Below are 20,366 nucleotides of genomic sequence, written 5' to 3'. Positions count from 1 at the left end.
ACAGGTCCCAAGAACAAATATGACAGAGAAATGAACTAAAGGCATGTAATACAATCAAACAAAACTGGATCTGAAGTAGCCTTGAGCTAAAGCCAGAAAGCAGCAGATAACAGGTTGCCTCTGACACTCAGTACTGAATGGTTCAGCACAGTTACATGGTGAAAACATGATTCTGATTCACCAGCTTGAGGACTTTAATGTCCTACTCCTGCTCCTTTCTCTAATGTGCCTATCAGCCTGAAGTTGATCAGCTATGATTCTATGGTTTGGTGTAGCAGGCTTGAGGGCATGAATGTCCTCTTCCTGCTCCTATCCCTTATTATGACCCAGCATTATGTTGTTTTAAGTTATAGAATCACAGAATGACACAGGACGGGAGGTGGTCATCTGGCTCATCATGTCTATGCCATTTCTGCAATTTATTCAATTAGTCTGACTTCCCAGTTCTTTCCACACGGTCCTACATTTTCTTTTTCTTTTCAAGTACACAAGCAAACATCTTTGAAAATTACAACTCAATCTGTTTCTATACCCCACTTTTCAGGCAGCATATTTCAGATTGTAACAACTTGCTGTGCTTTTTCTGGTTCTTCTGGCATCATCTAAAATCTGTGTCCTCTGATTACTAAATTTTCTGCCACTCAAAACACTTTCTCCTTCAGGATTTGGAATTATTCTATCGACTCCCCCAAACCCTCCCACCAAAGTCCTCTTCACTGTTAATTTTCTCTGTTCTATGGAGAACAATTCCAGTTGGTTCCATCCAATACACCTTCTCACCTCTCAAAGCCTGGCCACTATCTACAAGACACAAGTCAGGAGCATGACCAAGTACTTTGCATTTACCTGGAAGTTCAAACCATCCAGGACAAAAGCAACCAGCTTGATCTACATCTCATCCATCACTTTTACTCCCTCCATCATTCACACACATTAGCAACAGTGTGTACCATTTACAAGAAATTCATTGAGGCTTCTAAGATAGCACCTACCAAACCAACAATCATCAACATCTAGAAGGATAAGAGCAGCAGATACATGGGAGTCTCATCACCTTTGAGTTTCCCTCCAAGTCACACACCAATCTGACTTGGAAATAGCAAGTATGTATTTATGGGGGACAGCACTGGCCTATGATGGCTTGTACGGTCGAACTGACTGTGAAAATAGATAATCTAGCCTTATACTCGATGAATGACCATTGTGATGAGGGAACAGAACGCCATGCATTCATGGAACTGTACCCAGTAAAAAGGAAAAATGAGTGGAAACTGAAGGGATATTCTTTCTTCATGGTATTGCATTTCCACATCAAAAGGCAGGTACGTGAACCATGTTACATGGGGAGAAAGACTGGCAGTATAATTTTTTTTTTTTTAAAAACAGAATTCCCAGTTCAGACACAAGACTTTTAAATGTATTAGCCTGAGGCGTACAACCAAGATCCCTGGGCATGGGTTTTACGCACTCAGAATAGCTCACATCATCACGGTTTTGAATTATCATCTGAAAAGGTCCTATAGCACTTATAAGAGCCAAGGACAGATATTCTCACCAAGGTCAATCAGCTAGTGAGCAGTTTTCCCTTTCATTTTCACTTTGGAAAGGCAAAGTTACAGCCAATCTCAATAACAGTATAGATTTTTCAGCAAAGATCTGAACGCATGATCAAATACTAATGATTTTGTGGCTTGCCCACTAGAGACCAAATGGCTGTCAGCTAACGATCGGCAGAATTGGTCAACTGCCTGATGTATCAGGACTTAAGCTTATGTCTTGCTTGAACAGAAACTGTTGCAATAATGAAGGGAGAAAAGTAGCAATAAACTATTAGTTCTCAGACTGGCACTGACTAATGGATCTCCCTTTGCACCATTTTAAAACTTTATTTCTGTCGTATATTTAAACATTCGCACACATACTCGACGTATATACATACACCCACATGTACATATATAAAAACAGATCTAGATTTAGAAGAATTGGGTTCTAAGTTTTGTTGATGATATCAAACTAGGAGCAGCAGTGAAATAGCAGCAAGCTGGCAGGAAGTTATGAGAAAGAAAGCAAAAAAGGAGGGTGCATTTCTCACAACCTCAGAACTCCATAGATTCCTTCAAAATCAAGAAAATATGGCAGCATGGTGGCCCAGTGGTTAGCATTGCTACCTCACAGCGCCAGGGACCCGGGTTCAGTTCAGGTCACGGGCGACTGTGTGGAGCATTCACATTATCCCCATGTCTGCGTGGGTTTCCTTTGGGTGTTCCAGTTTCCTCCTGTGATGATGCTGTCACTTTAAGGAGGTTATTTTGTCCTGGGCTTTTTTTGAAGCGAGGTTGCAAAGGCAGAGGTGGAAAAGTGGCTACTGGAGATAGCTAAATTTAAGAGACGTTTAGGTTATTTTTAAAAACAGTTGTAACGATGGAAGGGGAGTGGCCAGTTCTCACAGATCAGGCTTTCTAGTTTTTTTCAGTTGTGGCAGTCAGAAGCTGTTTGGGTCCCAGAAAGGTTGAGCTTCAGAAAATGATTCCTAGCTCCTACTTTCTCTGAAATCTCTCAATGTTGTTTCCTCCTGGATTGTGGAACTGCATGTAAGAATCTGTATCTGAATTTACCTTTTTGCCAAGGGGTGTGTTTATGGAATGTTACTATATTGGAACAATTAATTAGTAATAGGTACTGTATCTATTATTAGGTTAAGTTTTCAATTAATTGTTATTCTAAATTCCTCTTTCGCTTGTATTTTAACAATAGTGTTTAAATAAATTGTGTTTTGCTTAACATCGAGCAGTCTGACCAATCACATCACATCTGGAACATGCACTTCACATCTACCTTTAAAATTAAGAAAAAGTTAGGGTTTAATCTCCCTTCTTAAAATATTTTGAGGAGGCTTGGTCTGCTCCATAAAACTCCCACAGTCCAAAGATGTGCAGTTTAGGTGGATTGGCCATGCTAAGTTGCCCATAGTGTCCAGGGATGTGCAGGTTAGGTAGATTTGGGGGGGGAGGGTTTGGGTGGGCAGCTCTTTGGAGGGTTGGTGTGGACTCTATGGGCCTGCTTCCACACTGTAGGGACTTTATGATGATGATGATTCAGAAAAATTCATAACCTCCTTCTGCTCCATATCTCCAGCCAGGAACATCCTCGAACATTTTTACGGATGGATGTGGTACAAGAGTATGCTTACAAACAGATATGAGCACCTCAAAAAGTAGGTACAAATAGGATGTCAACATGTGCTGTTTAGATAGAAGATACCAAACAGAAAGTAGTCAACTGTAGAAATGTTAGCAATTCTGGAGGAAGATTGGAGAAACAGGAATAACGAATGGAACACAAAAACAGGAATGTGTTGGAGAAGCAAATCAAAGTAAGTGACGAAAAGTTATATGTTCTTTCAGAATGAAACAGAAGAACAATGCATTTGAAATAATTACCATTCCTTGTCCCCCATCCTCCAAACAATTCTGGATCAGATACATCACAACTGTCCTTAGAGGACAGAAAGGTTAAATTGTCCTTTGCGTTTTGAGTTCTGATCACAACGGCTGTTTAGTTAACAAAGTTGAAAAGTCGTACCAGTGTGCGTCTTCATATGTTCATCGAAATACTGCTTCATGTTAAAATCCTTGCCGCACCATTGGCACATGAACTGCTTGTGTCCGATGTGGATGCTCATATGAGAGCGCAACTGATACTTGTACTGGAATCTTTCATTGCAGTTCTAATGATCGAAGACACAAGTGTAAAAAGGTAAGGGTTAGTGCAGCTCCTTCAAGTAAGCACAAATACATCAACGTTTACCTTGACTTCCATTCCAGGATTTTCATAAATCTTAACTACTTTCAATAATTTCCAACAGGTACCAGGAGGAAGTAATTGGACGCTTGATTTTAAACTCTTTACTCCTCCGCTTCCCTTGCTACCAATTGTCCCTTCAGAGATGGTACTATCAAAGGGAAACATGGGTAGGGGTGAAACTCCAAAGCTTAAGTGTTTGTCTTTATACAACTGCAAAACCAAAAGCACCCACTGGGCATAAGCTTGTCAGTAGACATGATGCCAGAGTACAAAAGCGCCATTAGCACCCTCATGCAGACATTACTGCTTTGATTTTCCTGCTAGTCTCTCTTTCCTCTGCTCCACCCTGGATCCTTCTGCCAAGCCTTAACCTTGTAAAAATCAAATAGAATTTGCCAAATTACATCACAGCAAGAGATCCAAGATGGACCTCTGTTATAGTAAGTTGCTTTCAGCATTTCTTTGTCAAGAAGATATGACAACAGAATACATATTTTGAATTTAGAGCTGTTATTACACACCTTGGGAGCAGGTGGGACCTGACCCCATGTATGACAACAAGATACTCTTGCTCACCCGAGGAAGGGTCACTGGGCCTGAAATGTTAACTCCGATTTCTCTCCACAGATGCTGCCAGGCCTGCTGAGCTTTTCCGGCATTTTCTGTTTTTGTTTAGAATAACCTTGCTACTGGAACCCCCAAGCTGATACTTCACACCTAACCTTCATTGCTCTTTGCTCTACCAATTTCTGTTAATTGGAAAGGAACTACCTGATCACAGCATGCACAGAAAGATGAACTCAGTCTTGTGAGCCACCCTGAAATGTGGGAACTCTCAGCATATCAGGGAGTGAGGCCACGAGGGAAGTGGTGGGAAGGTCATTGAGCTCAAATGTCAGCTGCACCGCTGTGGACAGGTACTTAACATTGGCTGGTACCTATAGTGAGGAAGCAGGGCAGCAAGAGGTGTTTCAGCAGCCTGGAGGCTTGAGACCCTGTGGTTTTTAGGTATAAGAGGACCGTGACTCAGAAGAAGGATGAAGAATGCACATCAAAAATATTAAAAATATATAGGTAGCTTGGACACGGACAAGTTGTTTTAAACTCAGCTTCGTAAGCTTTTTCCCTCCCCCCAAGTGACCCCATTGCGAGGTTTGGAAAGTTATTGCAACCCTCTGGGGACAAAAGGCTTGTAAATGTGACTATTGCTGCCTCAGAGTCTGCTATGTCAAAATTTCAGCCCCCAATTTAAAAAACTTTGTTTCAACAAAAATTAGTCGATTGCCAAAAAATATCTAGCAGATGCATACATCTAGCAGATGCATACAATGACCCATTTAACAGCATTTTAAGAATAGAGACAACTTTCCAAGTGGATATTTTGATACAGTTTCCTGTCTCAGATACCTCTGGAACTTATTCACATTAAAAAGGGGATAGCAGTAGGCATATGACGTCTTGTGTCTGCTTGAACATTCAATAAAATCTTGATCTCAACTCCACTTTCCTGCCTGTTTACCCTAATCCATGACTCCCTACAGTCCAAAGATCTGTCTGTCTCAGCCTTGAATATGTTCAACAGCCCAGCCTCCACAGTTCAGAGAAGTCCAAAGATCAAGAAATTCCTCCTCATGTCAGCCATAAATAGCAGACACTTTACTCAAAAACTGTGCCTTCTAGTTATGGATACCGCCATGAAACCAGCACTCCATCCCCTTCAATCAAAGCTATAGCTTCAAGGTTTTGGCATCTAAATAAATGCAACTAAATGGCAAACAAGGCAAAATGGCCATCTCCTGTTGCTATGTAAACAGGGCACCTTGCAAGGCACCAACTTTCACTAATCTTACTTGCCTCATCCACAAGCTGCTTAATGCAGTCAGAGAAATATTCATTTACAGAATAACCCAACTGTTTCATTACACAGGGTGGCCATTTGGCCTACTGTGTCTAAGCTGGCTCTCTGAATAAACACTTCACCGAGTGACGTTCTACCATCTTTGCTGTGTAAACTCTGCACGTTCTTCCTTTTCAGATTTCAGTCTAATTCCTTCTTGAATGCCTCCACTGAACAGGCCTCTGCCACACACAGGCAGTGCATTACAATCCTAACCACTTGCTGTGTGAAAAAGTTTCCCTTCATGTCTCCATTGTTTCTTTTGCTAATTACCTTAAAGCTGTGTGCTCTTATTTTCAACACTAAGTGTGAATAATTTTTCCTCACAAATAAAGCGGGAAACTCAAATGAAGATCAAATGTGACACAAAGGTTGAGAACAGGCTGACTTAATCTTAAACTGTTGCCAAAACAGGGTATAAAAAGCATCTCTACAGTCCGCATTTTCCCAATCCAATCCATGGCACACCAGTACCATATTGACTGAAGTAGCTATCAGGGAGATGTCACAGTGCTGGCATAACAATACGCAAAGAAGTCAAGCTGATCAAGGCCTTTAGTGGTTACAACAAATTGGGTCAGTGAGAGCAAAGCTGGCCAGTTCACCTACAGGCCAACAGATGAGCCCAACCTTCACTGTTGCTATCTCTGCCTCAACTACTTCATGATGTTGTTCCCAAAGACCAGACTGACAAGAAGCACCATACTGTAACCTTCAGGCCATAATGTGCCTCTGGCGCCAAAAGCCATTCAAACACCTTGACGTATACAGTAGTATTTCCATCTAAATTTCCCAAAGTATAACACTGGAATTTAAGGTGGTGTTGGACAGTTATTAAAATAGAAACAATGTACAAGGATATGCACTAAGTCATGATGTTCATTTCGGCAGACAATGTAGACATGATAGGACAAATGGCCTCCTTCTGTACTGTACTAGTTCTGTGATTCTGTGAATAAGGTTATGAATGCTGGGGGAGTGGGGGGTGCGGAGGGAATGGGTGGGAGGTGGTCGGAGAGAAATGGGTTTTGTATCTTATTTGACCACATAATAAGTGCACCTGGGATTGGTTACGGCCGATTCTGAAACAAACAAGGAAACTGAGCTTCTCACAGAAAAGTAGGAGACGGAAGTTATATTTTTACTCTGTTTCGATTATTGATTCTTTCCTGGTTAAATGGGAAGTTAGGGGATGGTGGTGGGAAGAGGGTAGTTACAAACATCATATGGCACTCACCTCACATTTGAAAGGTTTTTCTCCCGAATGCTGCAGGGAGTGGACTTTCAGTGACATACTGCGTTTAAATGACTTCCCACAAGTCTCGCAGGTAAATGGCATATCTTTTGTGTGAGCTGAAACAAACAAACCTAGTTACTGCATTTTAAAATACACATTACATTAATGAATTTAAACATTGATTCTGCATTTCTTTCTGCCATTTCTCTTCAATAGTCTTCTTGAGAATCAATGATTGGAGTATCCAATCTGAGAAGGTCATAGTAACATGGTGATAACAGAAATTTGAGTAGCCACCCCTCTCACTTTTTAAAAATCATGATTCACATAGGTATCACAGGCTAGGTCCAAACTTACTGCCCATCTCTAATTGCACTGGAGGTGGTGGTGGTGAGCTGCCTTCTTGAACCACCGCAGTGTTGGGAGTGTCGGGTCACTCACATTGATGTTAGGAAAGGAACTCCTGCATTTTTACCCAACCACAGTAAAGAAATGACAATTTAGTTCCAGGTCATGGTGGTATGTGGCTTGGATAGGAACCTGCAGTGGACAGCATTCCATCATACTTTCAACTTATGATAAGTAGATGGTGTATACTGGTTGGGTAGTCAGGAGGTAATTACTTGCTTCAGAAATCCAAACCTGTAACCTGCTCTTATAGCCACAGTATTAATGTGGTCAGTCCAGTTCAGTTTCTGGTCAATGTTAGAGATTTTACTCTTCTTGGAGATGGCATTGCCTGGCAATTGTATAGTGCAAACGTTTCTTGCCACCTCTTAGCTCAAAGCTTGGATGTTGTTCAGTCTCTGCTGCAGACTGCTTCAGTATCCGAGGTGCCGTGAATGGTGCTGAACATATAAAATAGGAGCCAAAGTAGACAGGCCTGCTCCAGCAATTCAATGAGGCACAGTTGATCTGTTTAATGTTTCAAATTCACATTCCCATCTACCTTGTCCCTGATAACACTCAATTTCTCTTCCTAACAAGAATCTATCCAAAAGTATTGAATGATCTGGCCTTCCAAGGCAAAGAACTTCAAAGTCACACCACCCTCAGAGAAAAATGTTCTCCTCAGGTGGCACTGTGGCTCAGTGGTTAGCACTGCTGCCTCACAGCACCAAGGACCCAGGTTCGATTCCAGCCTCGGGCAACTGTCTGCATGGAGTTTCCTCCTACAGTTCAAAGATGCGCAGGTTAGGTGGATTGGCCATGCTAAATTGTCCGTAGCGTTCATGGATGTGCAAGTCAGGTGGATTAGCCGTGGGAAATGCAGGGTTACAGGGATAGGGTAGGGGGTGAGAGTCTGGGTGGGATGCTCTTTGGAGAGTCGGTGTGGACTTGTTGAGTTGAATGACCTGTTTCCACACTGTAGAAATTCTATGATTCAAAGGGCAAACCGTAATTTTAAAACCATTCACCCTGGTTCTGGATTCACCAACTGGATGGAACACACTTGCTCTGTCCACCTTGTCAAGTCCAGTCAGGTACTTACATAGAAATTGGTTGAGTGGCAGGCAACAGATAAGAATAATGGGTAGGATCAGTCACATTGGGAGGATGTGATCAATGGTGTCCCACAAAGATCTGTGTTAGTGCCTCATGTAATTCACGTTATTTTTAACCACTTTGATAATGGCATAGAAAGTCGTATATCCAAATTTGCTGATGACACAAAGTTAGGTGGTATTGTAGACAGTCTAGATGATAACGTAAAATTGCAAAGGGATATTGATATATTAGGTGAACGGGTTAAGCTGTGGAAGATAGAGTTCAAAGGAGGTAAGTGTGAGGCTATCAACTTTGGCCCAATAAATGATAGATTAAGGTACTTTCAAGATGATATGAAGTTAAATACAGTGGATGTCCAAAGAGACTTGGGGGTTCAGGTGCATAGGTCTTTAAAATGCCATGAACAGATGCAGAAACTAATCAAGCTAGCTAATAAAATGCTGGCCTTTATATCGAGAGGACTAAAGTATAAGAATGCAGATGTTATGCTGCAGTTAAACAATACCGTTGCTGGGTCTGGCACAGGCGGCGGCGCAGGCGTCATTGATGAGCTGGCTCGGGACTCTCTTTCAGTTATATCTTTTATCCTTTTTATTCTTAAGTTATTCAAAATGGTGCCAGATTGTGGCAACTGTTGAAACTTTTCACTGTACTTTACTGTATTATTCACTGTTAAACACACATGACAATAAATGAATCATTCATTCGGGAGAATTTTTTTCAGCCAGAGGATAGTAACTCTATGGAGCTCATTGCCACAGAGGGCTGTGGGGACCAAGTCATGGAGTGCATTTAAGACAGAAATAGATAACTTCTTCACTGGTAAGGGGATCAAGGGTTACAGGGAGAAGACAGGAGAACGGGGTTGAGAAATATATCAGCCATCAAATGACAGAACAGACTTGATGGACTGAATGGCCTACTCCTGTACTCATACACTTTACTCACAGAAATGAAATAAATAGGAATAGCAGTAGGCCATTCAGTCTTTCAAGCTTGCTCTGCCATTCAATATGATCATGGCTGACCATCCAACTCAATACCCTGCTCCTGCTTTCACCCCATACCCTTTGATCCCTTTAGCCCTAAAGAAATATATATATATCTCCCTCTCCTGGAAAAAATATTCCGTATTTTGGCCTTAACCTCTGTGATAGAAGAATGCCACAGGCTCACTACTTTCTGGGTGAAGACATGTATCATGATTTTCATCCTAAATGGCCAGTCCCATATCACTAGACTATGACTATGACTCTGACTCTGGATTTCCCAGTCACCAGGAAAAGTCCTTCCTGCGTTTAACCTGTCCGGTCCTGTGAGAACTTTATAGATTGCTATGACAGTCATCCTCATTCTTCTAAACTCCAGTGAATACAGTTTTAATCGATCCAGTCTCTATTCCTAAGTTAGTCCTGCCATCCCGGAATCAGTTGGGTAAACCTTTATTATTGCACTCGTTCCATAGCCAGAATGCCCTTCTCAGATCAGGGGACCAAAGCTGTACACAATACTCCAGATCGAGGCTATTCAGTCCTTCATGTCTGTGTCAGTGGAATAAGCAAGCCACGCACTTTAATCCTACTTTCCAGCATCTGGACCTTGCAGGCATTTCAGGCTTTTTTACATTCGTTCATTGGATGTAGATGTTGCTAGCCAGACCAATATTTATTGTCCATCCTTAATTTTCCAGACTGCAGCTAAAAGTCTACCACATTGCTGTGGGCCTAGAATCACCAATGTCAGATTTCCTTCTTTAAAGGACCAGATGGTATTTTTGTTAAAATCACCATTGACATGATCGTCACTATGCTAGTTTTTATTCTAGACTCTTTCTGAATTCAAATTTTAACCATCTGCCATGGTGGGATTGGAACCCATATCCTCAGAACATTAGTCTGGGGTTCTGGATTACTAGTCCAGTGACATCACCACGGTGTCCTCATCTTTAACTCTTCTAAACTCCAGTGTATACAAGCCCAGCCTGTTCAACCTATCCTCATAAGACAACCCACTTTCTCCTGGTATTAATCTAGTAAACCTTCCCTGATTTATATCCTTCCTCAAAGATAGAAACCAAAATTGTACAGTGTTTGAGACTTGGTCTCCCCAAATGCCCTATACAACTGAAACATAATATTCTTACAAGAGGAATTGAACATAAAAGATAGCTTCCCAAAAGAACTGGGTCAATCTCCTGGAGTTCTCTCTCTAATGACACTGTGGTCTATCTACACCAAAAGGACTGCAGCGGTTCAAGGAGGCAACTCACCAGCTTCTCGGGGAAAACTAGGGATAGGTAAAGCTCACATCCCATGAGTGATTTTTTTTTTTAGAAATTAGCCTTTAGTATGTTTTGTACATGCGTATTCACTTTTTGTGACTCATGCACCTGAACATCTAAATCCTTCCGCATCTTGGAATCCTGCAGTCATTCTGCAGCGTAATACTCTGTTTTCATTCTTCCTGCCAAAGTGAACAACTTCACATTTTCCTGTGTTGTACTCAAAATGCCAGATTTTTGCCTGCTCAATCAAACAAACTTCATCCATCTGTAACTTCTTTTTGTCTTCTTAACACATCTTCCTACCCATCTTGATGTAGTCTGCAAATTTAGCTACCATCCCGTCGCTGCCTTCATCTAAGTCATTGTGGTAAATTGTAAAAAACGTAAGGATGCAGGACAGACCTCTCTGCAAGATTTCACTTTTCACATCCTGCCAAAGTCCCATTTATGTCAATTATCTATCCATGCTAATTTTTTTTTTATTCATTCATGGATGTGGGCATCACTGGCTAAGCCAGCACTTATTATCCCTAATTGCTCAGTTATGAGTCAACCACATTGCTAAGAGTCTGGAGTCATATGTAGGCCAGACAAGGTAAGGACAGCAGTTTCGTTCCCTAACGGACATGAGTGAATCAGCTGGGGTTTTCCAGGCAAACAATATAGTTCCAGATTTTTATTCAATTCAAATTCCTGTGCTATCATCCCCACGCCACATAAGCTTTTATTTTCCACAATGACCTTTGATGTGGCTTCTTATCAAGTGTGCTTTCGAAATCTAAGTACAGGTATATCTACAGGATCCACAGTGTGTGTTACTCATTCAAAGAACTCCTATAAATTGATTTATATTTGATGAGCCTGAGCGGACTCTTCTAGATAACCTTAAAGTTTTCAAGGCGTGCAGCAAAAATCTCATTAGTAATTGATTTTAACACCTCATCCACGAGAGTTGCGGATCCAACTAGCCGATAGTTTTCTGCCTCCCAGGCCAGCATTTATTGTCCCTCCCTAGTTGCCTAGGGAAGTTAAGAGTCAACCGCATTGCTGCGGGCCTGGAGTCACATGTAGACCAGACCAGGTAAGGACAGCAGTTTCCTTCCTTAATGGACATGAGTGAACCAGATGGGTTTTTCTAACAGTCAACATTGGTTTCACGATCAACATTATAGTTCCAGATTTTTATTCAATTCAGATTCTACCTTCTGTCATGGCAAGATTTGAACATAGGTCCCCAGAACCTGTGTCTGGAATAAAAGCCAGAGATAATAGCGATAATACCATGAGGCCATTCTCTCCTCATGATAGTTGTTTAATGTCCATCACCATTTACAGCTGGATAAATGTTAAAATTAAAAAATAATTGCAAGTTGAAAGAACTGATTTAGCATTTCTGTCCTTTACATTTTGCCTTTTGATGTCGGACATAAATTTCCTGCATTAAATTTCGCCTGCCATAAGTCCATTTTTTTTTTATTTAATCATGAGATGTGGGCACCTCTGTCCCTCCCTAATTGCCCAGAGGGCAGTTAAGAGTCAACCACATCACTGTGGGTCTGGAGTCACCTATAGGCCAGACTAGGTAAAGATGACAGATTTTCTTCCCTAAAGGACATTAGTGTACCAGATTTTTTTTTTCTGACAATCGACAATCATTAGACACCTAATTCCAGATTCTTTATTAAATTCAAATTCCACCATTTGCCTTGGCCGATTGAAATCTGGGTCCCCAGAACATTATCTAGGTCTCTGGGTCAACATTCCAGCAATAATATCACTACACCATCACCTCCCCTTCCAAATACCACTAAATCTTCCTGGACTAAGTAAATCTAAGACATGCATATTTATAGCTCATTGGCCTATTGACAAAATTGCTAATAAACTAACTTTGACAATTGAGTAATGTCCAACAAACAAATGAAGCATTAGAAAACACACTCTAATAAAACACAACTTAACTACCCTGCCAGATAATGTCAAGTGATCAGCAACCTTTGGAATCAGATATGCTGTTGGTACACGGCAAACAATGTCATCATCATGCTGCAGGTGTCTACATCAAACTCTAAACTTATTCTACACTTACACCTTTTTGATTTTTACACTTTCCGGATTTGTTTCGTCCAAGTTCCCTTCCTCCATTAATCACGTACATAATTGAAGGCTACAGTTCAACTGTTTGCTGTCTTTGAGAGCAGTTACAATTTTTGTGGGATTAAAGGAAGCACTGTTGCTCCATTCAAAAGGTACCCGGATTTCTCTTGGACAAGCTCACAACCACCCACTGTGGACTGTCTTAACACTCCCTAAATGGCAGCAACCAACACTGTTCCATCCTCCTTTCTTGCTCAGTGTACCCAGTGGGGACTCATCCTGTCTTGGGTAATCATCTAACCACTGCCTAGATAGAGAAGCCACTGCAGTTGTTGTTCTGGCTATGGACACTATGTCACTTTTGTTCTGGCAGGCTTTATTAAAAAAAACTCATTTTTATATAAATCAAATGGAGGGATGTTAGTGCAGGAGGGAAAATCATGCATTGTTTCAGCACTTAGCATGCTGAGATCAGACATAACAGCCCACTCATCTGCTCTACCATCCCCACCTACAATAAAACAATTACATATCGAAGAGGTCATGCTCAGTTTGGTGGGATGACACAAGTGCTTTCATTATTACATTAATTTTCATGGTATTTGAGTGTTGCTTACAAGGCCAGCATTACTACCCATTTCTAATAGACCTTGAGAAGGTGCTGACGAGCCATGCTGCATTCCATGCACTGCAGGTACAACGACACTGCTGTTAGATAAGGATGCCAAGACGTGGACTCTGGAGAGTGGTAAACAGCATTTTTTTGTTAAGAAGACTGGAGGAAGGAGTTTAGCAGGATCCTTCCTGGATTGGTACTAGGACAAAGAAATCAAAGTGGTGGAAGGGAGTGTGGAATTTGAAACACAAACAGATCAGCCACAGTCTTAGCGAACAGTGAGGAGGCTAGATGGGCCGAATGGTCTACTTCTACTCCTATTTTGGATATTCACATGACTACAGCTTTTCTTTATGTATTCTAATGATACAGACTTGGGTGTACAGGGCACAACTTAAAAATTTTCAGTTGACAAAAACTTGAAAGTCCTTTGAGGATGCTGCTAGATTTTTAGAGTATGCAGATGGTCGGTATAAGATATGGACTGGACGCAGGTGAAATTTAATGCAGGAACTTTAATGTCAACTCTCAAGAGCCAGGTGCCAAAACACACAATGTGAAGGACAGAATGCAAAATCAATTGTTTCAACCTGCAATTAGTTTTTAATTCTAAAATTCCTTAAGATTACTAACCAAGATTTTAATCATAACCAGAACTATAAACATTGCCAACCTTACAGGTCTACTAACACAGTGCCTTGAAAAAGAATTCTTAAAGACATATTGGAAACTCCACTAAACACTGCTGGAACTTGTAAAGTTTTCAACCATTTAATGCACTTACCGACCATGTGCTTTCTGACGTGGGCCATTGTGTAAAATTTCTTCTCACAGATTTCACACGAGAACTTTTTCTCTGCATAACCGTGAACTATTTTATTATGTTCATGAAGTGACCAGAGCTTCTTAAACCCCTTCCCGCAGGTGACACACTGAAATACAGAACACAATGTCTCTTTTTTAGTAAGATGTCAGCTTAACTCTTTCAGCGTTGACAGGAGATGGAAAATCTAGAGAGGTGGCCTGTGTAGAGTAGTCCCTGATAGATACTCAAGCACAACTGATGAAGAAACCAAGTTAAAGTCTGTGTGGTTTGTTTTTACACAGAATATACATCTGAAGAAAATGGAAAATTAGCAGTAGAAAGGTTAGAATTTGAAGTCCCACAAATTTAATTTGCAAGCGTGTTCAAGATTAATACATTTCTAGTCTACGCATATTTCGGTCAGGTCCGGTCTCTTTTCCATAGCTTCTATACATCTCTCCTGTCCAAAACACCTACTGTGACAACAGACGAGAAAGGGTTGGTCTCTGTGCAGACAATTTGTGAAGTAGTTCAATTTCACAGAACTGCAAGTGTGATAGTGTGATGGTGGAGGTCTATATTCTGCCGTTTGGCAAGGCAACATTTTTATGGTGACCGAGTAAGAAAAACTATGGTTGTAGTACTTCATGCTCAAAATTTCAGAAACAAGAGCAGGTATAGGCTCTAAGGTCCCTTGGGTAAGTTATTCGTACGTCTGTGTTTAACATTCCACTCAATGAACAGAATTCCAAAAATTCACCACACTGAGTGAAGATATTTCTCCTCAAAGGCCAACCCCTTAACCTGAGACTATGACTTCTAGGTTTAGACCATCTAGTCAGAGGAAGCATTCTCCCCATCATCTATGCTTGAAGTGCTTACACTCGAGAGTATTATTGCATAGAAGCATGTCAGTCAGCCCCAGTTCCCTGCTTTAACTCTACATTTGCCTCTTTCAAGAGCGCATCCAATTTCCTTTTGAAATTAGTCATTGGTTTTGCTTCCACCATTCTCACTGGCAGCAAGTTGCAAGTCATTATCAACTTTTGCATAAAGGTTTTTCTTACAACCTTGCTGCATCTCTCATCCCAAAATGACCTGTGTCTCCGAGTCCTTGCCCATGAGTTAAGAGGAATAGTACTATTTTAAACTCTTTCGAATATAAATGCCATCAGCACTTTGCAACATCAAGGATTGCAAAGGCCAATTCATCCCAATTTCCTCTTGAGCTGGACTGTGGATTACTTAATTGATGCCCACCCAGCCTTCCCTCTCCAATTCCTCCCACCTGTAAAACAGCTAGCAATGTCTGTGGTGAGGTAAGAACCACATTGTTCCAAACACTGGCAGGTTACAGAACCTCCTCGATCTCAACTACTTATACCCAACGTACAAGCTACATAATTTTCTGTAACCTGAAGATCAATGAAAAATGTTGATTTAATTGTGGATGACCTCTACGAGTAATCTGATGACAGAGACCCACTCGCATTCGAGTAACAAGAAAATAGTTTTTAAAAAAATCACAACTTTGCAGCTTTTGTGAAAGGTGACACAGTTAAGAGGTAGTCAGGTATCAGCAAACCAACAGCTTTCATTGCCAGGGGAGGGTCTCCCTATAATTGAAAGCAGTACACTAGTGTCAACAAGATATAGCATTATTAGCAACAAACCACTAGAACAATTAAAAATCCGAAAGAACTGTGAATGCTGGAAATCAGAGAAAAAAATAAATTGGTGGAGAACCTCAGCTGGTCTGGCAGCATCTGTGGAGAGAAATCAGAGTTAATGTTTTGGGTCCAAAGACCCTTCAGAACCAAACAAGTTCACTGTTTATGTATAAATTCTGTTACTGAAAAATCTGAAATACATAGAAGAAATAACAGTAGTAGACCGTACAACCCTTTCAGCTTACATTCAAGAAGATTTTTGCTGAACTTCTATTTCAACACTAGTCTTGATACAGTACCCATTATTAATTCACACACAAGGAGAAAACTGTAGGCTTACACAGCAAGCATGGTATGCACAGCCTGGCATGCACACAACTGGAAAACACAAATCTCCAGCGAAGCTGCACCTTCAGCACTGTGTGCTTTTATGTTGATGTGGAGGTGCCGATGTTGGACTGGGGTGGACAACGTCAGAAATCACACAACACCAGGTTATAGTCCAACATGTTTATTTGAAAACACAAGCTATCAGAGCCTCACTCCTTCTTCAGGTGTTAGTGACAGAGATGGCATCAGACGTAGAATTTATAAGTAAAAGATCAAAGGGTCACACAACTAATGAAGATGTGTTAAAGAAACCTAAGATGTCATTAAATCTTTAATCATTTAGAAGGTTTGAATTGATTAACATGTATATGCAAATGCCCTGAGAGAACTAAAGGTTTTATCAATATAAAAAAGAAGTGACATTTTATGTCAGACAACGCATGTTAGGTACAAGCCCTTGTTTAGAATCTGTTGATGAATACGCTGGCCAGCAAGTGTTTCACACTGATAGTCAGTGCTACCTCAGCTGCAACAGTGCCAATTATCAAGTAACAGTTTGCAACCAGACCCTGAAATTCATTGTACATGTGAATGCAATTCAATACAAATGCAAATGATGACAACTTGCACATTCACACGGAGTTTGGAACATTCTAAGTTATTGCTGATGCTCGAGTGTGCAGGGACTTGATTCATTCAAATTTTCAGAATCAGGGAACTATGGGTCAATCCTACAGTGGCTTTAAATATACACAGGTACCTATATTAGGAATTGTTTTCATTCTTCTCTGACTACATTCAAGGGGAATTAATGATCGGAAACAGTTTTATGGATCTTTTTATGTACATTTGCTACACTGGCATACTCCATTTAAATGCTCTGATCTCATCAGTGTTGTTTCTTGATATTTTGGTGGAAGGCACACTTGAAGAAAGTAAGTCTTGGCAAATCTTACATCTTTGACTTGGCTAAATGAATGGCGTAAAGTCTAGAATATGTATTCCAAGTTAAAAACAAAATTGGGACAGAATCTGAAAAGCAAGTTCTTTACTTAGTTTTAAATGGTGAACTACAAAACAAGAAAATGTTTAGCAAGGTGACCTGATAACTGAAGGAGCTATCAACAATGCAGTTTTTAATCAGAGGTTGTAATCTCTGAAAATTCTTCAAAGATGACATATTATAGAGATACTATGCAAAGTTTACTGAAGAGGAAGCTTAAATGGTGCTAGTTCTTTCAGGAAGAGATACATTTTCCACAAACCCATTACATAAACAGTGTCTTGCATGCAGTGAGTATGGTGCGTTCTGGTATTTGGAGGAAGGGATGTGGAGTTGAAGAACAGTCCAACAGAAATCCAAATGTTATTATCCCAGCTGATGTTAATATTGGACAAAATCAGATCGGAGGATGAAATCTGGCTTGAAATATCATTTTTAAAAAATTAACTTTGCAGTTTTTCCACTGAAAGGTAAGCACAAAAAGACTGCAGATTTGGTTTTAACAATAAAACAGAAGTTAAAAAAAGTAAAAATTAAATAAAACAAACCAAACTATTTAAACATGGAAGCTTTAAAAGATTTCAAAACATGACAAACAAAATCGCACCTACTCATCAACATCATCACAAGTTCGGCACAACATCGTGAGCCGAAGGGCCTGTACTGTGCTGTCCTGTTCTATGTTCCATCATCACTTTACAAGTAATCAAAACCCAGAGACATTTTCTTTCTCTGTCTAATCGAAAAAAAGTTGATTAGAAACAGCCCCTTGAGCCGGCTCCTATAACCTGCTCGCCGATGGTCAAATTGGGTTCTGCCAGCATCAGTCAGCTACTGATCTCACTGCAGCCTTGGTTCAGTTATGGACAAAAGAGCTGAATTGCAGAGGTAAAGTGAGAGTGACATAAGAATGTAAGAAATTGGAGCAGGAGTGGGCTGTTTAGCTCCTCAAGTCGACCCTGCCATTCTAGAAGATCATGGCTGAACTGCCCAATGCCACAGCTCAGGGATTTTTGAAGTATCAATCTATTTTCTCTTTAAATGCTCGCAATGATCTAGCTTTCACAACTTGAAGAACTGCAACTCAGTTTTAAACAAGTACCTCCTTATTCTTTAAATATATCCCCTAGGTTGAAACTCCCCCATTAGTGGAAACATTTCATTCTTCTAAACTCTCATGAATAAAGACCTAACCAATTAGCCATTCTTGACAGTCCACCACCCCAGGAATCAGCCTAATGAATGTCTTTTGAATTGCCTTCAATGACAGTACATCCTTTCCAGCAAAACTGTAAACAGTACTCCAGGTGCAGCCTCACCAAGCCCTCTGCAGTTGTACTAAGACTTGCCTATTTTTAAATTTCAACCACCTAGCAAGGGTCAGGATGGTGAAGGGCAGCCAGCACCTTAGAGTTGCATCTCAAATAAATCAATGTCTTTAAGATAGAAGGGTCCCAATGCTTTTATTAGAGGCAAAGATTTTGTTTTGATTGGATTGTAACACAGTATGTACATATGACAGTGCTGTCAAATTGGCTAGCCACTAGTAATGTGGCTATTTACCTTTGTGATTAATAAGAATTTATACTGGACACAGTTGTTTGTCATACGATACGCTTGTGTACTTTAACCTTTTCATATATTTGTTGGTAAAATACCAAGGCAACAGGGAGACAGCACGAGTGTGCTTTTTTCATTAATTCAGGCTACTGAGTTTCACTGGCTGGATCAGCATATATTTCCCATTAATCACTGTTTACTTTAATTCCCAGTTACTGCATTTGATTATCTGCCAAAATGGCTTACAGGATGGGCAAAAATGTCAGACTTCAGTACCAGAGAAACATACATTAAAAAACTATTTTCTAATCAACCTGTTCAAAGATGTCATTACAAACCTCAGGAATAAGTAGGACTTGAACCTGGGCCTCCTGGCTCAAAAGGTAGGGATACTACTAATGCAGCAAAACAGTCCTACTGTGTGGAAGATGAACTGTTATTGCGGTGTGCTCAATGAAAATAAGTGCTACAGGACAGGATAAATGCCAATGAATATAAAGCAGCTACACGTCATTTCGAAGGATGTGCAACACCTGATCACATTCTGGACGGCTCACAGGGTGGGTCTAACACACTGTTGTGCAAGTCCACAATCTCAGTAACTACATTAAGTCAAAGTATAGCTTGCAACTCCTGGACAAAAATCTAGACGTTGCATGAAGTGATGTATCTGACAGCAAACACATTGGAATTCTCAACTTTGTTTAAAGAGAAAGATTTAAATGTTTTGCACTGAATGGTAGTAGATCTTTGTTAACTAAGCAGAGATGTGAAGTGTATTTGTCTGCATCACACGTAGGGTGTTTTTACTAAAAATTAACATACGACTGAAAACAGGATCACTGTAGCCACACCATGGCTCTACAAATAACACTGATGTATCAGAGGTCACTTGGTTGTGTTTAGGAAGGCAATGTATGCAGCAATTAATCTGCAATATCAAGACTATTAAGAAACCAAACTAAAATCATTTAATGCTGAAGAAGTATGTAAGAAAGGAGGAAAGAAACATGATGTGTCAGATCCCATTCCATGTCACCCTGTTTATTGCATGAAGGTACGCAGTTCTACTGCACCATTCCAGCAATTTTCATTTTTAACCTAACTTCCAGCTCGTGCAATCATTTAAATCAACCACATTTACAAAAGCACTCGGATACGTACTTGAAATGCTGTAACCCTAAGGACTACGGACAAGAGCAAAGAACAATACAGCACAGGACCTTCAGCCCTCCAAGCCTGTGCCAACACATCTTGACCTTCCATGCTAAAGTTGTTTTCACTTACAGAATTCGTATCTCTCTAGTCCCTTCCTATTCATGTATTCATCCAAGTGCTTCTTGAATGCTGCTATTGTGTCTGCTTCCACCACCTCCTCTGACAACATGTTCCAGGCGTTCACCACCCTTTGTGTGAAAAACCTGCCTCGCACATCTCTTTTAAACTTCCTACTCCACCCCTCACACCTTGAAACTGTGTCCCCTAGTGATCAACCCCTCCCCTCTGGGGGAAAAAGCCTCATACTTTCCACTCCGGGAAAAAGCCTCATACTTT

At 40.6% G+C, this 20,366-nt stretch overlaps 1 protein-coding gene across 7 annotated transcripts in view; it reads right to left on the bottom strand.

Moving 5' to 3' along the window:
* Positions 1-20,366, bottom strand: part of zbtb47b (zinc finger and BTB domain containing 47b) — a 199,225-nt gene that overhangs the window by 5,864 nt on the left and 172,995 nt on the right. For all 7 annotated transcript variants that reach the window (XM_048613163.1, XM_048613181.1, XM_048613153.1 and 4 more), the window contains 3 exons: positions 14,229-14,376; positions 6,939-7,054; positions 3,583-3,727 (listed from right to left, as the gene is read on the bottom strand). In XM_048613163.1, coding sequence (XP_048469120.1) covers positions 3,583-3,727; positions 6,939-7,054; positions 14,229-14,376 — 409 coding nt within the window. The remainder of the gene's footprint in view (positions 1-3,582; positions 3,728-6,938; positions 7,055-14,228; positions 14,377-20,366) is intronic.

This window comes from Rhincodon typus, chromosome 2 (genome assembly GCF_021869965.1).
Source record: "Rhincodon typus isolate 14 chromosome 2, sRhiTyp1.1, whole genome shotgun sequence".
NCBI lineage: Eukaryota > Metazoa > Chordata > Chondrichthyes > Orectolobiformes > Rhincodontidae > Rhincodon > Rhincodon typus.
The sequence above is the reverse complement of the archived record's forward strand: the minus strand, read 5'-3'. Positions and strand labels throughout refer to the sequence as shown.